The sequence below is a fragment of the Gossypium hirsutum genome, chromosome A13, assembly GCF_007990345.1.
Source record: "Gossypium hirsutum isolate 1008001.06 chromosome A13, Gossypium_hirsutum_v2.1, whole genome shotgun sequence".
NCBI classification, from domain to species: domain Eukaryota; kingdom Viridiplantae; phylum Streptophyta; class Magnoliopsida; order Malvales; family Malvaceae; genus Gossypium; species Gossypium hirsutum.
In genome coordinates, this window is record NC_053436.1 from 81,336,293 (window position 1) to 81,354,475 (window position 18,183).

The 18,183-nt window shown below is 34.4% G+C and overlaps 1 protein-coding gene across 1 annotated transcript; it reads left to right on the forward strand.

Moving 5' to 3' along the window:
• Window positions 1–3,544: 3,544 nt before the first annotated feature.
• On the forward strand, window positions 3,545–14,724 carry LOC107895058 (sister chromatid cohesion 1 protein 4). The gene is made up of 15 exons (XM_016820258.2): window positions 3,545–4,168; window positions 5,347–5,608; window positions 5,888–5,985; window positions 6,082–6,128; window positions 7,454–7,503; window positions 7,752–7,836; window positions 7,953–8,808; window positions 8,947–9,300; window positions 9,850–9,988; window positions 10,603–10,739; window positions 11,403–12,418; window positions 12,880–12,913; window positions 13,465–13,570; window positions 13,726–13,855; window positions 14,349–14,724. The coding sequence occupies exons 1-15, from the start codon at window positions 4,045–4,047 to the stop codon at window positions 14,445–14,447; spliced, it is 3,537 nt and encodes a 1,178-aa protein (XP_016675747.1). The 5' UTR covers window positions 3,545–4,044; the 3' UTR covers window positions 14,448–14,724.
• Window positions 14,725–18,183: the final 3,459 nt, after the last annotated feature.

Genomic DNA, 18,183 nt, shown 5'->3' on the forward strand with positions numbered 1-18,183 from the left:
TTATGATACGGGTACATGACATCAAACTTGGTAGAGTTCACTAATTCGGCACTGAAAGGGACGTGTCATTTGCCAGTAACATCGATTGTGAAAGAGACATACTTTTGACTGGCTGCTTTGTTTCCTGATAGGGAGTTGATCCATGCTAGACAAATAGAGGGTGACGGTACATTCTGTGATAACATGATGAAAGAGATTTGAAAAAGTACAGTGAGAGCGAACATGATGTATGTAGTGTGTCACTCACGTCGAAACCTAGATTTTTTAGCCATCGAGCATGCTAGGCCCTACTAGAAAATGTTGAGTACATCGTATCATGTGAACCTAACGGAAGGGACCTATGATTATGGGAGCTTCCAAGCACTTTAGTTTTCATTTAGCACATGCAATTACTGTATGCGGGAACATACGAATTGAGTATGCACCTTACATCAATGACGTCTATCGGCTACAACGCATTCAAAGTGTGTGGAGTCCAGTGTGTCATCATCGTCTTCCCTCATTTCATGTCCGATATGAAACATATGTGTCTGTATCCTGTGACTAGTGTGTCGTCACCTGTGTCTAGTGGCGTCCTGAGTGATCGTATCTTTGGGATCGACATCATCATCATATTCCTCCATGGTTGATCATTGCGTCGTCTTCGCTTGCCATCGTGTATCTGTCACACCTTCATCCACCGATTGCGACAATAAGCCACCGGCGTAAAATAGTGATGCACACGGTGTTTGGGTCACTTTAGGCGTGAAACTATAAGGTGCCCCAAATCTCGAGTACGTTGGAAAGGCACAGGGTATCAACTGCTCATGGGCACTTGCATCGGCTGCAGGGATACGTTGGCAATTGCCCTGACACGGGGTTTGACATCGACATCTGGCAGGGGTATAGTATGTGAAGGATATTGATGTAGTAAATATGTACATGTGGAAACAAAACAGTCGGTCATGTGTGGCGGTGGTCTGTAATGTGGTGGTGCTTGTGAATAATACACATGGTTAGGTAATTGAATGAGAATACCTGAAGGGAAGCAACTTTAATATTACGAAGCCATAGACGATGCATCTTCCACCGGAGCGAATGGCAAACCCATTTTGTGACCTTGTCCCCTTCTAGTTTACTGTGGCGGTCGACGTGACCTCTTCGCCTGAATTTGCCAACTTCTCTCCTCTGGTGATAACAGACACGGCTTACCGACGACTCTAAACCATGCCAAGTAATCATCACCTATTACCGTGTCTGCTGAGAAAAAATATTTGTGAATGGGTATGGATTGCATCCTACGATCCCACACCTCAATGTGCTCCTTGTACCACACTGACTAGTTAATGTTGTCCTTCTCTCATATTTCCATATTGTGCAGATCCTTCAGGTCTTGCGGTGGCGGCAGAATTTGTTGCCTTTACCTGAACTACTACAACACCCGCTTTATTTTGTGCATTTCCACTATTACGTACACTACCAACAATACCTTCGCATCCCACATTTGTCGATTGTGCAACACTTTCGACGGGATGCAGGATATGACATCGATGTCGGCGTACGACATCCATTCAAACTGATAAGCAAAATTGTAAATATGGTTATTTATGAATTTCCTTTTTTGCGAATAATTACGTAATTAATATAGGTTCAAAAGAATAGGTAACTAACATCGGCTTCTGATCTTTGATCTAACAACAACCTAATATCTTCTAGAACCTCGAGCAGTCCTACGTAGCTTGGCTTATGGTTCCACTTGTACAAGCAATATGTTAGTCGAAACGTATAATGATAAAAAATATTGTACAAACTACGTATTTGTTAATAAATAATGTTTACCTCGTCACCAACAGGAACATATATGGGTTGGTTACCTTAGGACGTATAAACGATAGTCATCACCAAGCCCACGATTGTAGCAGAAGTAGACAACTATTGATTGATGCCGACCTTGAGTTTGTGGCCCGACACATCTCTCGATATAACGTGGACAATACGAAAGATCCCCAACTTAGTTTCCTGCAATCATTAAAGTCCACTAGATATAGTAGCCACCTTATGTACACCAAATTTTGAGATTTTTCAGGCATTAAATTACCCCCGATTAACCTTATGATGTATGCTTGGGTGTATTGTTATATCACCTCCTCCATTCGGTTTTTAGGGTCTTCAGGAAGCTCGTCGAAATTATCCTTCAACTAGTTCATCGATATTCGACCACCTTTGAACTTGTCCAGGACCTTCCCCAACAGTGATCGACAGAAGGTCACTTTGGCCAAAATGATCCCAGATCCCATGATGACTGGACCATCTATTAGTAGACTGAGTTGTAGCACCACGTCTTCGAGTGTGATTGTACACTCATCGCATGGAAGATGGAAAGTGTATGTTTCAAGCCTCCATCTCTCCACCAATGCACTAATTAGTTGCAAATTGAGTTTGCAGCCCCCAGACATGTTAGACGCATATAAGAATCTAGCTACTTGCAGGTGGCCACGAATTTTAGGAATTGCATGCTTTCCTATATTATGGATGAAGCCCTCTAGAACACGATCATCTGCCTATTTACACACACACAAAAATATAATTATAATAAAAAATTAAATTTAACATTATTGAAATTAATGAAATTTAAGTTTCGGTCTTACTATTACTAATTGGCAGCGAAAATGTGCTTGTCGTCGAAGCCAATTAATGAGGCGACCATTCGTAAGAAATCAGTTTAAAAGAATAAAAACGAGATAATTAAAAAATAATATTTTAATATAAAAATATAAAGAATTATTTAAAATGAGAGAGTTGAGAGACTTGAGAGGGTTTGAGAGAATTTGACAAAATTGAGAGAGTTGAGAAAAGGATATGAATGAAAAAAATAAAATTTGAAGGGTATTTATAGGGTAAAAAAAGTTACTGTCAGAGTTTTATTTTTTTTACCGTTTGCGGCAACGTTCAAAAAGGTATTGGGATTTGACCGTAACTGGACACGTTTTTTAAAAAATCGGCCTATAACCCTAATTAAAATTAAAACCGGTCCAAAACTCTAATTTAATAAAAAAGATTGGCCTATAAGCCTTATTTTGCCATATTTAGTAATTTAATTTTATATTTGGGTAATTAATTGGGTTAGGTTTTTTTAAGGTAATTTCGGTGATTTATTGAAATTAAGTAATTTGGTTATTTTATAATTAATGATTTAATTTTATATTTAGATTTAAATAAATAATTAGATTGAGTTATTTTTATAATTTAATAATTAGTAAAGTTATTTTATGTTTGTGTTGATTTAATACGAGTAATTGGGTTTTAGGTTAAATTTAATGCTTAATGAATCGCATAAATTAAATAAGCTAATGGGAATAAATCAAATTAAACCGATATGGGATGAGTTTGGCCCCCGTTTTTCTCGTTTTGTACCTTTCTAATGAAAGAGATTGGTTCACAAACAAAAAAGAATGGAGGGATAGGCTACGCCTTTGACAAAACGTACTGGAGAAGTCATAAAATTCAAAATTAACCAGCCAGTGAAAGAGCGCCACGTTTCCAACATACCTGCACTAATACAACGACGAACACAAAACCAAAGTTGAATTTCGAAATTAATTTCTTATTACAAAAAAGCATTTACTAAAATTAGCGCTTTCCCTTCTGTTTTTCTTTCCCAGTCTCCAATTGATCTGCGTCTGTCCGATCCGACTCAACTGGTGATTCTGCAAACTGAAACTTCACAAATTTTGAACTTCTCCTGAGTGGCGGTTCTGTAATTAAGCGGAAATGGGTCCCTTTACGGAGTTTTGGGAGGGTTTCACTGGTTGTTTGGTGGACTGAGATTTGTAAAGGTTTCCTTGTTGCTATTGATTTTTAGGGATATTCTGAACTTAATTTGTTCATTTCCGCTGCTAGAAGTGGAAAGTCAAGGGTTCTGTTGTGGAATTTGAAATTTAGGGTTTCTCTTCTCTTGTGAGCTTTGCCAGTTTGTTGAATTCTTACTGAAAGATCTAATTTTAAGCTTAAATAATAGGGCTTGGTTACATTGTATGAAGAAATAGGGTTTGTATTAGGCGAGAAATGTTTTATTCACAGTTTATATTGGCGAAGAAAGGTCCATTGGGGACGATATGGATAGCTGCCCATCTGGAGAGGAAACTCCGCAAGAATCAGGTGGCGGATACGGACATCGGTGTTTCTGTTGGTTAGTACCTTTTAAGTCTACTTTGGACTTAATCTATCCTTTTCCACTTAATAGAGCAATATCTTAGTCTTCTTAAGGTTAGATTAATATAGTCTGTGTGGATATGTTCTTCTTTTATGCTGAATCAGAATTTATTTATTCACTCTTTGGTTATTGCTTGTGCTACATTGAACTGCAATCTTTCGGGTGAGAAATTTATATGATTTTACTTTAATACGAGAAGCATATTTACTTCATAATTGGTACTGCTTTTTCAGTCATTGTTTCCTTTTTTTAATCAATTATGATTTTGCATATTTCCGATTTAGTTTTAACTACTTTATGAGGAACTAAATAGCAAGAAGTAGTTAGAATTTCCTTTCTTATTTGTCCTATTAGTATGCTCTTTTCTTTTCTTGACATTTGATTTATTAAACCAACATCTGGAATTAATGATGGTCATGCATAGTTCTAAGTTTATTAAGTATTTCTATAAGCTTGATGAAATAAAAGTAGTTTCAACTGTTAAACATCCATTAGTAGAAGTGGTATTTATGAATTGAAAATTTTAAATACCAGGTTAGCGTGAAAATCAGCGTGCTTGATGAAATGAAACTGTCAATTTGGTAAAACATGGGTTCTCTTGACAATTGTGGAGCAGGGTGGAAATGCCAATACCTTGCTTCTGATATCGGTCTCTGTTGCCTACTGGTTCTTGAAACTGAAAATTTCTTGCACAAATTCCCATTTATTAATAGAAATATTTTTCTTAAGTTCGTAGCATTATCCTTTTTGTTCTTAGTTATGCATAAGTTAATCTTTTAGGCCTTTTATGCTTCTTCCTTGTCATGGCGCTTTTGGGCCTATTTTGAGGTGTTTGTTGGCAGTTCTATTGGCCTATTTGGAACTTTGGTTCTGTAGAAATAATTTCCATACAGAACATGTTAAATATCTGCGGTGTTGGTAGCATGTTCTTAACATGTGTGGTTTTACTTGGTTACTTGGTGGAGGAACTTTCCTTTGAGCTGCTTCAGCTCTTTTTCTGGTTTTGTTGCTACTGTGGACTAAGCTATACAAGGCTGGTGAATGAGTTATATTGTCACATTCGAATATGTAATTTCTTTCATGTTCGTGAGTTGTATTCCTTTTTATATTTAACTTTAACTTTTTTTTTTTTTTGTTAATATGGCTTTGAGCAGACTCTATTCTGTTTCCTGACGTACCAATTGCACTCCGATTGTCCAGTCATCTTCTTCTTGGAGTGGTGAGGATATATTCTAGAAAGGTGAATTACCTTTTTGATGATTGCAGTGAAGCCTTGCTTAAGATAAAGCAAGCGTTTCGCTCCACTGCAGTTGATTTACCACCAGAAGAATCGACTGCACCCTACCATTCAATCACTTTGCCTGAGACTTTTGATCTTGATGATTTTGAGCTGCCTGATAATGAGGTTTTCCACGGGTTAGTTCCTAATAGTTGCCTTTTAGATTGGTTTTCTTGATTTCTGTTGCCTTGGTCAAATGAGATAACAATGAATTCTTTTCATTAGTTATCCACTATGTTACTTGGGCTTCTTTATGAGTACAGATACAGTTATGTGTCTGAAACGGGCATATCCTCACATCCATGTCTCAGACATGAGTGTTGGACACGGGTATTTCAAGTAAAATGAATAGTCCGAGCAACATAGGTTATACATGGAATTACTCTGTGTTGATTAATATGTAGCTTTGTTGGCAGTAACTATGTTGATCATCACGTTAGCTCAAGAGAGCAGATTACTCTTCAAGATACCATGGATGGCATGGTATACTCCACTTCACAATTTGGATTAGATGGTCAGTACAAGCTCTGGATTGTGATGATCATTGATTTAGCTACATTTTGATTAGCAAATATGTAAATCTAAAATTCTGTGTTTTATATACTTCCAGAGCGGTTTGGTGATGGGGATACTTCTCAGATTGGTCTCCTTGATGAGGTAATCTTGTTATTCTTGTATCACTGACGTTTTCTTGAAAATTAATCAGGAATCAGCAGGAGGCAATTTAATGTTGGCCTTAGAAAGTTGAGAAATTATGGTTACATGGCCAGCAAAAGTATCTAATTTTAGGGCTTTAATGGATGAGAAATTGTGATAAGTTTTGAGGGTTGATTTAGTGAAGGGTAACTTGGGTTTAGGACCAAAATTTGATAAGGAAATTGGTTAGGATTTTGGTTAATGATTTAGGAATAAGAAGATTAATATCTAGGCTTTTCAGGTGTATATCCTGCATCGAGGGTTGATGTTGCCTTATACAATGTAAATAAAGACACAATAGCTACTGAAATCGTCACTAGCTTTTCTCCATCAAGTAGAAGTTACATCTGTATTTTGGAGTTGAAGGACTCCTGTTTGTTGAAGGAGTGAGACCCAAGATAGGACCTATAACAAATTGAAATGCAACACTCCCTTTGAAACTAAAGAAAGCAGAAATCAATGCATTTTGTAACCTTCTATCGTAAGGACATAAAAAAGAAAAGGACGTCATTATGCGAATTGAACCTTAATTGAGTGTATTATTTCTTTTTTCTTAATATTACAGGATTTTGGTTTTTCATGATTTATGGCTGATTTTTCTTGAATATCTTGTCAATTATGCCACTTTTTCTTTAGCCATGCCTTTTCTTTTTGTTGTTTTTGATTTGATGGTGTTGAGGAAGTTGTGCCTAAGTGCCTTTTTCTTTGCCTCACTTGTAAATCTTCTACTGTGTTTATTTCTGAACTCTTTTGTTTTCTTCTTCTCTAGAGTTAGTTATTTTGAATCTGTATTGGAATGAAGGGTTATGACAATATTGCATAATAGTAACTACTACTTTAGGGTTTTGGGGCAATGGGTTAGCTAATTTATTTTTTTAGAAGGGAAACCTTGATTGTCTTAATATTGGAAGAAAGAATGATCTATATGTGCTTAAGGCTTCCCAACCAGGAGGGGAATATATTCTAACTCCACAAAGATGTTGAAGGGATACCTACTAAAAATGAAGAAAAATGCAACTAACTAGAAGAAAAACCTACTAATTGGCTTTTGAAGTTGAAATGTGCTCACTGGGATCCTTTGGTCAGCAGAACCTTTAAATTGCTGAATGGATGGTTTTGTTTATGGTCCTTCAAATTTCATATAAACCCTGAGTTGAGGGTTTATATTAAGTTTGTGTTCTCTATTAATTAGCTGACCTTTTTTTTTTCTTTTCTATTACTTAGTGTTTTATTCTCTTGCACTAATCATCTACTGAAAATTCTTATCTTGGTTTAATCTTGAGCAGGAACTTGTCCTAGATAGGGTTTCGGTGCCAGGAGATGATGGAGCTTCAGTGTAAGCTTGATATATTATATATAAAGATACTATTCTTTCTCCAACCATATCGTATATTAAATGCTAAATAGCCTCGTACACTCATTTTTTACTTTCTTCCCCTTCAATCATTATTGGATTAATTGGTCATATGACTCTACTCTTGGATTGATTTCAACGCTGACAGTTATTAAGCTATTATTAATTTCACTGGTTAATATATGCAACCATTGAAAATTCTGGCTCACCTTACAAATTTGTCGGTACAGTTATGATCATCGGGGGTCAAATGTACCAGAAAAAGAAGACTCAAGTAATTTAGAAGCTGTGCCAATCGATTGCATTGGGGATCAGGTTTGTTGTTTATTCACCATTACAGAAATCTTTTTGTCTATCTTGTGACCGCAGTTCATGTTCGAGCCTTTTTATTATCTGAATTCCCTTGATAAATATGTTTTGCTTGCTGTTAGGTTGAAGGTCTAGCTGTAAATTCTGAATTTGGCGAGTATGATCAAGATCCAGGTACTCCTGGACTAGTGGAAGTGCATAACTTGTCTGGTGTTCATGATCCACTGGCTGGTGGTGATCATGTACAAGTAGAACCAGAACATCATAATCATATAGAATTGGACAATTCTGAATATGTAGAACATGCTTCTAATAAATCAATGCTTCCCCATGTGGATGACATTCCAGTGGATCAGTCTTTGCAAACTAATATAAATTGTGATGCTATTGGTAGTATACCACAAGGAAATTCTCTCCATGGTGCTGCATCTGAAGAGTACAAGTCTGCTGATATGACTATCAGAGAACCTGATGGTTTGGATAGAGCGGAAGATGCACATTACAGTGTGATGCACTCAAGAGATAGAACTGATGGTGAATGTGCAGAATCTCCTAGCTGCTCCAATGTCACCTTTGATTTGGAAGACTCTGCTCGAAGAACATGTTCAAGTAGCACCTGTGTGCCCACATCAGGTGGCTATTTGGAGAATTATCAAGCATCACACAAGTCAGAATTTGGCAATGATGCTGAAACCACCAATAATTTCGAAGAGTCATATTCACCTTCCAAAGCAACAGCTTCAAATCCTTCATGTCCTTTTGAATCGCCCAGTAGACCAACAGTTATTGATGGTGAAGTGCAAGCTTGTCAGGAACTGAACAATTTTGAGAATCTTAAAAGGCCTGTTATTCATGAAGATGTCTCATCTATTCAAGGTCTTGTATCTGAGAATTTGGTTGCTGCAGGGCAGAACTTGGTCAACCTATCCAGAAGGGAGGAGGACTTTCATCCTTCTGGAGCTTGCATTGAGGTGCAAGGTTTGTTTTACTAGTCTTATGCATGTAGCCTTACATAGAATTTTTTTGAAAAATATTATGCATGACAAAATTATTATTAATTGTTTTTTTATCATCATGATCTCGTGTTGGATTGTATCTTATTAACTATCTTTACAGGTGAAGCCTTCCAAATTCAGATGTCAGAACCTGCTGCATATGATGATCATTTGGAAAGTTCAAATAATTGCGCTATGTCTGATTTGCCTGCACCTGAAAAGTTACTCACTGTACCGGAAGGACCTATTGTTAAACCAAGTGATTTACTGGGTGAGTGTACCCTAGACAAAGAGGTTCCAGAAGGGAATCATGAAGTTTATGCCGGAAACAAATTCATTTCATGCAAAAAACGAAGCATAACCGAAAGTACAATAACTGTTGAGAGTATGAACTCAGTTGAATCATTTAGAAGACCTCAATTCAGAACCGCAGAATCGATTCCTGATGATGATGACTTATTGTCTTCTATATTAGGTAACATCATTTTTACTTTAATGAACTATTATCTGCCATTCATGAATTTACTAGAATAGCTGGATTGGGATAATTTATGCACTGAGTTATTGAACTTGTCATCATTTTCATGCAGGTTACAAATCTTTAATTTTATCAAGTTATATCATTAAACTTCTATTATTGATAAATTAGGTCACATATGCTAACTCTGTTAAGTAATTCTAACAGAAAAAGTTGACTTAGCATGCATATAGGGTCCATTCTAGAAAGGAAAACAAATGTTTTTGTTGGTAAAAAAAGCCACTTATGCATGTTGAGCAAACTTTTTAGGCATTATCCTAATAAGATGTAAAGAAATAAGCTTTGCATGCATGCTGACTCAGTTTTTCTATTAAAATTATTGAATATAGTAGCCTAAGTGACCTAATTTATTCATAATATAATTTCAGTGATATATATTGATGAATTTAAAGGTTTGTGACCTAGAATGTCATTATCCATTGAATTGCAAGGTTGCTCTTCATAAAGAATATTTTTACAAATGAACTTAATTTGTAATTGCTTCAGTTGGAAGATCCTCAGTTTTCAAAATGAAAGCAACTCCTGCCCTTGAAGTAGCATCATTGAAACGTGCACGATCTGCACCAAGACGTAGTGCCACCAAGAGAAAAGTGCTTATGGATGATAGCATGGTCTTACATGGCGAGTATGTGATTAAGGTTTTTTTTTCACTAGCTATTGTTTTGATGCTTATTCTCTTCTCTAATGTATTTGAAATTTGAAAATTTTCACTTATTATTGACTGTCAATACGTGTTTTGTTTTTGATGAGTTCACTGTCTTTGATTTTATAAATTAAAAGTTGTCCATGAATTCATGCGTATGGAAATTTCTACTGTTTCATGTTTTCTTTTGTGGTCTTCTCATCCTTTGACCTACATTGAAGTGCCATCGATCTCTGAAGAACTTTATTGCCCTTCTGTTGTCTTCAACTTCTCCAAGAGGGACTTTTGCTGAGTGGTGTTGAACACTTGATTGCCTACTGATTTTAGAATATAACAATTCATTTGTAGCATGTCATATGTGGTTTACATTCCAGTGACTGGCTTAAGATATGACAAGTTCGTGTTCCTTACCTGTCAAGTTGGCACATAATGAAATACCCTTGAATGGAATTTATTCCGATTAATTGAATCTTAGAAGCCTTTTTTTTTTCCTTCTTAAACCTGCATTTTGTTTTTCACTCAAAAGAGTTTTTTTTGGCCAAAATTTTCAATCTAGTAGTTAAGTACTAATTAATTTTCCTTTTTTTCCTATCTAGTACAATACGTCAGCAGTTGGTTAATACTGAAGACATACATCGTATACGTAAGAAAGCGCCTTGCACTCGCCCTGAAATTTCATTGATTCAGAGACAATTCTTGGAAGATGAAATATTTAGTGAACCTATATTTACTGGTGAGATCAAAGTGCTGAAATTTCACTGCATCTGCATGCTTTTGTTGGGTTTGTGTGTGTGTGTGTGTGAAGAAACAAAGATTTCAACTTTTTAATTGATACAATGGGCCTGAAAATTGAATATTGTAGCTTGGCTGTTGTAATGGGCTGAATGGGAGTAGAGGGAGAAATGATGAAATGAATTGCTTCAGGTGAACCCCGCCCAACTTGCTACTCCACTTAGAAAAGGAAATGTTATTGATACAAATGTAAATATATTTCCTGAAGGCCCTGGACAAACTGGATTTGCTTTCATTGAGCGAAGTTATAACTTACTCTAGATGTTTGTCTAATCTTGGGCATCCTCAGGCCCTGAAGAGAACAAGACCCATTACTTCTACAAGTGTTTTTCCTGTTAGTTTGTACACCTTTACCTCTCATTTCTGTAGACATAAGTGGTATATGTGTGAGTTCAGTTTTGTGGTATTGATGTCATATGTATGAATGCATAATCGAGTACTTAAATTGTATGGACTGCAAGATTTATCAGTGACCTATCCTAATGGTTGTGCATGTAATCATGATTTTATTTTTGCTTGATTGAATTCTGCTTTTTATAGTCCAGGACTGCCTAATGCATTGGTTTTAACTTTATAAGTTGCTAACTGCTGGTGCACCATTCAGGTGTATCAGGTGACTTGGCATGTTTGCACAGTGGACCCTATGACCTACGTGGCATCAGGATTTCTGAAGGTGATGAAATTCATGCATCATCTGAAGTAGCTAAGGATTCAGGGTGTTCTGAAAGGCCTAATATTGTCGAAGGCAGCGATATTGAAGGGAGCTCCATGCCCATGAATAATGGAAATGACACGCAAGCACAATCTGCTGGAACTCCTATTCAGGCTTATGTTCAGCAGGGTCAGTACAGTGATCTGAATGATCTGCAGGACAGAAATGCTGTTGATGGTGTACCTGAACTTTTGCAACATGAACCTTTAGATGGGATCATGGGAATGGATATTGAAAGAGATAATGTTGTGGTTGCTAATGCGGCTACTTGCTCTGTTCTGAACGAGTCCGAAATATCATCCCCTACTAATCTAGTTAATGGGGATACTGGTAAGATGACAGCTGTGGAGACAACTAACAGCATAGATGGTTTTATCTTAAACAATGCAACATGTATTCCTCCTGATCAAAAAATGAATACTCAACCTGGGGAGGATGCTTCAGAATTGGATATGAGAAATGAAAATGGAACCAATCTTCCTGAAGTTCTAGAACATATTAATGTTCAGAGTATTAATGCAGCTGAAACAGAGTCAAAATTGTTGGAAGAAAGTAAAACTGGAGTTGAAGTCAATCTAGCAAACAGCTGTGTACCTATTGAGAATAGAACAGATTCTTTTTCAACCATACAAACTGGTGAATTTGTGAATGGTGCTCAAAATGGATGTGAAACTGGATATGATAAAGTTGGTGTAGTGGATGAGGCTCAGGTTGAGGGTGCACTCTCTGATCATGATGATAAGGACCCACTCTGTAAGGATAGTGAAGAATGTAAAATGGATTCTACATACTCCGAAAAGGTTGTTCTGGTTCTGGAAAATGCTTCATTAAATGATGGTGAAACTCCAGCCTTTCAGGAAGTTAATGCAGTCAGTGAAGAAAGGACCTCTCTTGTGGATAATCAAGCTGTAAGTTCTTTACCACATGTAGCATGTTTGTGTTGATCTAAAAATATTCAAGTGCTCTTAACTTCTCCCTAACCGCTTGCAATTTATAACCTTGTATGAATTAAAATTATGCTCTAGCAGCAAAAAGTAAAAATTAATTATGATAGTGTATGTGTAAAAATTAATTAGGATAGTATATATGCATGCATTGACATTGGGCTTTTCCAATACTTTAATTATTTTCTTAAATATATTTTGATTGCTGTTTAATATTTAACTTTGTTCTATTCTATAAAGTATGGTGGATGTTTTAAAGTTCAGAAAACTATTCTGTTCCTCGACATGCATATCAATGTCTAGTCAATGTGCTATTTTTTTATTAATTTATTTAGTATGAAAATTTTTTTGGCATTAGTCTTTCTTATTTTGTTTGAAGGCTTGAAGAATCCCCTAAATGACTATTTTCGCTGTTTGAGGTGCAGGAATATGAGGATGTAGCAGCTGCTAATGATACAGGTTTCATCTTATTGCCTTATGTTTTGCTTTTACGTTTTGGTCTTGAATGGTATTTTTTGAATTTATTGTTTTTTGATTTTTTTCAAGGAAATTACTTGAGAGTGCTTTTTTTTTTGAATTAATAATTTTACTTGTGAAAGTTGTAGGCGGGGTGGACCATTATTAGGTTCACTAGGAGCTATGGTCTCCTAAAAGATTCCCCAAAAGAAAATGTTAATATTTTCTTAAAAAGTATATCTTTTCTATTATATTTATGTGATTTTTTCAAGGAAATGACTTGAGAGTTTTTGGCTGAATGAATTATACGTTATACATAAAATTTTCATTTTAGTTGAAAAAGTTGTAGGCTGGGAGGGTGGACTTTGTTAGAATCACATGGACTCTCCTAAAAGGTTTCCCCCAAAAAGAAAATGTTAATGTTTTCTTAAAATCTACCTCTTTACTTCTAATTACATATTATCCTCCCCCCAACCCACCCACCCACCCACTCAAACTTGATCGATCTTGACTCTCTATTGGTTGATATTTTTTTTCTTTATCTTTCCTTTCAGAATTTCTGAATGTAGATGATGATGAGCTATGTGAGGATGATGATGATGGCATGCCATGTGATGAAAGCCGTCTTCTTGAAAATAGTGGATGGTCCTCTCGCACAAGGTTTCTAGGCTCCCAATAGTTGATTATTTTAGCTGTTTACCTTTCTCATAATTTCATCATTAATTAGCGTTACTTGTAAAAATAATCCATTGAACCTGAATAACTGGAATGTGGTTAGTTCACATCTTCATGGTTGCTAATACCCCTTTTTTCAGGGCTGTTGCCAAATATCTCCAGAATTTACTCGAGGATGAAGCTTTACATGGACGTAAGGTACTTTACATGGACAGTCTTTTGGCTCGTAAAACACGTAAAGAAGCATCGAGGATGTTTTTTGAAACACTGGTATGTCTACTTTAACTTGTCTTGTAGTAACTAACTTTTAAAGAGCTTAACATTATCATCCACAGAATATTTGCAAGTCAGATACTTTAGCGTATAAAACTTGGCATGCAAATTTAGTCAAAAACTTCGTTTCTCTTTTCTTTTCCTTTTCTATTCTGAAATTGCTTTTCTTTTTTTGAAAAAATTGAACTGCGCAAGGTACTAATGCACAACTTACCGTAGCAAGCCTGTATTCAAATACACAAACTTCTGCACAACTACTAATACAAAATAATGTTCTTCACAAATGCCACTTTTGGAGACCTTTTAACAGATGCAAGTGAAAGATATTCATGAAACAGGATGATCAATATCAAGGATAAAACATTGAATTATTAAAAAAGGAGTGCAACACCAACATGCAAGTAGAAATAGCACTCTGATGAATACGGTTATATATATATAATCTTGATGCTGTCCCTTGCTTCCGAGTGTTAATTTCCGGAATCTGCAGGTACTGAAGACAAGAGATTACATCCATGTAGAACAGGTGAAACCCTTCGACAACATCTGTATAAAGGCTGGAGCAAAACTCGTGAAATCAGATTTCTAAACTGATCTCCCTTCCAAAGGAAAGAGCAAATACGGTGAAAAGTGCCTTGTTGTAGTTGTAGTTCTGATGCGCAGGCCACACCAGGTAATTATTTTGTTTCAAAATGGTATTTGTTTTTCAAATTTTATTTTAAAACAGAAGATAGTTGTTGTCTAGGTCATCTCATGTAATTGGGTAGCCTTAACAGTGGGATGGAACTGCATTGTTACGACAAATGTAGCAGGATAATAATTGTTTATATGTGTAAAATATATCAATTTACGATTGAAGATGCTAATTTGTTTATTTGTTTTTTGACTGCTATTGTTTAGCCATTCCTTGAGAGCCATAATAATTTAGTCTTGGTTGAGAGCTAATTAATTTTGTATTTGTGGTTTGTAATCTAAAACTAAATGGACAAAATTGTAAATTGATAATGTATATTTTCAAGTTAAAATTATAAGTTTTTAGAATTAGAAATAAATTGATGGAATATGCAAGGTGTTAAAAAGGCAAATTTATTATTATACTAATTAATGTTATGTCAGCATTTCTAATTTGAGGTTATAATGTAACGATCATTGATTGGGTATAATTGCTTTGAAGGAATTAACTAAAAGTATCATCAAGTATAAGTGGTTAAGTAGGTTGGAAACTATACACTTAAATCTTATTTTCTAAACTATATTCAACAAGTTACAAGCAATATCATTAGGGAAATTCGCACGGACCTTGCTCCCTTTTGAGTCATATAGTTAATTGTTGTGTTAATTTTTTCTAAAATATTATAATTTAATACAAAATTCATGCCATCCCCTCAATAATTTTAATTTTTATTTTAATCCCAACACAAAATTCTGGCTTTGCTTTTGATATCATTTTTTTTCTATTTTTAAATGTTATTAGGATTTTTTTTAAAATTGGCATTCAAGAAATTAACAGTTGTAACATTTTCTTTCAACACATTGAAAGTTTTTTTTTAATTGAAACAAAATACTTTGGTTAAGATTAACATTTTTACTTTTATTTTTTTAATATTGGGTGAAACAAGCTTGTTTAAATATTAATATGTCAATATTTTCTTGGCTGACATTTTAATTATGGTTTTAGAAGACTCTGTGTTTTTTTAATAAATTTTATCTTGTTATTATATGTTATTTATGTAAAGGTTAATTATCTAAACAAATTATTTCATTTTTTTGTTGTTGATAAAACAAGAGATGTTAGAATTTCGTTTGTTTATTAATTTTAATTATCCAAATAAGAAATAAATTAAGCAATTCCTTTTCCTTTTTAACCTTCCCTAATTTTAGTCTGGGTACATAAAAGAATAAACTTAAAAAGGGTTAATATTTGAAGTTATTTATTTGTATCTAGTTCGTACTTGAATTTGTAGTTTTCATTCACTTTGGTATCACCACACTAACATCATTGGTTTGCGTTAATATGCCATTGATAGCCAATCAGTCGTGATATATGACATCTCAACATGACACATGACAAAAATATTTCTTTTAAAAAATCTAAAAAATATTTAAAAATAAATAAAATTTTAAAAAATATAACTTTTTTCACACTTGGAGTGAACAATTTGTCTAGGTTCATCCTATACATACCTTTTTAATAATTTTATATATTTTTAAATTTTTTTATAACATATGTAAATATATATAAAATCTAAAAATTCTTTAAAAATATATAATTTATAAAAATTGTAAGGATTAAGACCATTTAAATTAAAAACAATTCAATTAAAGATAAATTTACTATTATATATTTGAGTATATTTTAGACATTCTTTAGTATCCCAATGTGAGACAACTTTACATAAAAAAGGCCACAAGCATATCAAGATCAAAAGCTTGCACACAATAAACAGAGCGACATTTTGGTGGGGGCATTGATCTCAATGATGAGTCTAAATGCTACCAAGTTGTTTATGCTTGTGAAAAAAATGAAAAATGAAAAGAAAGAGAAATGCAAAAAATGGATTCAAGGTGAAAACCTAGGTCGGAGTAGTCCAAGTTGATAACCTAAAAATGCGACTTAAACTGGGAAGAAATAGGTTGCAGGTTGATGAGTTCCGTGAAGATTGTAATGAACTGAGGTGCCAACAAAGCTGATAGGATGTAATTGGTGCAGTAAAGTGCAAAAGAAGCTATACTTAAGTGCAAGATGATTCGAAATTTGCATTGAACATAATTCATTTGAAGACTAGAAGCATTTATGTTGTTAAATCTTTTTTAAGAAGTGACATAGAACATACTAATACGAGAAATATGTAGGGTTTTAAACGTAATACAAAAATTTGAAAACATCAACGAGACGAATTTTTAAGAAATAATTTTAAAAAGTTAACGAGATTATTTGAATATTCATCACTTGGAAGATTAATATGAAACCTTAATAATTTTGTCATTAAAAAATTATTCTTTCATTAGGTTAGGGCATCTAACCTTGTTTTTGTCCCCTTTTCACCATTTTTTCATGTCACTTTGATTTCTATTTTTTTTAAAAAATAAATACATACTTTGGTCCATCCTATTTTTTTTGATAACTCCCACATTCTCGCAAAGAATGAATGTTGGTTGCATTGTAGTCATTATGAAATTAAAATGATGCTTCACAAGTTTTATCAAATAATGAAATCGACAAGGAGAGGACTTTAGTTGAGCCTATTGGGGCAAAATCAAAATTGATGGCAGCTCACCAATTGCATTGGTGATAGTTTTGATAAGACGGAAGTGGGGATAAGACCAGGGGTATTTGGGATTCTATCGATTAGATTTTGCTTGGGAAATGAAGATTTTGACAAAAGACTTTGAGACATCAACTAAGAAATACCATTGGTAAGAGATTCTAATGAAACACTATTGAATGGGTAAAGAAGTTAATAGATATTAATTCGAGCTTGAGAATCATTTTATGAGAAAATTTATCATAAATTTGAATTTGATGCATGACATTCGTGCATTCATAGTAGAAATATTTTTCCCTAAAATTCCTTGATTAATTTAGGAAAATTTGACCTATGGTCATACAATATTCTTTGAAAGAATAATTCAGTGGAACCATGCTTTATTGAAAACTCTGAAAAATTAGAGATTTTGATGAGAAAAATATTGTAATGCTTGGGTCGGCACTTAGTGATAATTTTTCTTGATTTGGTGTACGATGATTAAGATGAGATTCTGATTTAATGTTGGATGACTTGAAGGATACTTTGTTATAAATCATGATGTGATTTGTTAATTATACTTGATATGGTGAAAACTTTTGGGTCAAGTTTATTTGATAAATGAGATTTATAGGATTAAGATTAGTTGAGATAGGAAATCTCTGAGTTTAGCTGAGATACGAAATTCCCAAGATTAAATTTAATTTAGATAAGAAATCTTTAAGATTAGTTGAGATGTGAATTATTTAGGGTTGGGTTTAGTTGAAATGAGAAATTTATAGAACCAGTGAGGTAAGAAATTATCTCTAGGATAAAATAGTTGAGGTAAGAATTTGTCTTTAGGATATATTGGGATAATGATTTGTCTCTAAGTTTATACTTTTAGATAAGATATTCATCTAGTGACCTAGTTATAAAGTCCAATGTCATTTAGTGGCCTAGTTTAGAAATCTAGTTTTGAGGTTTGTATGTGATATAGTGGTTTAATTTTAAGATCCATTTAGTTTAGAAGCCTACCTTTGAGGTTCATACATGATTTTGTTTTCAGATCCATTTATTTTAGAAACCTAGTTTTGAGGT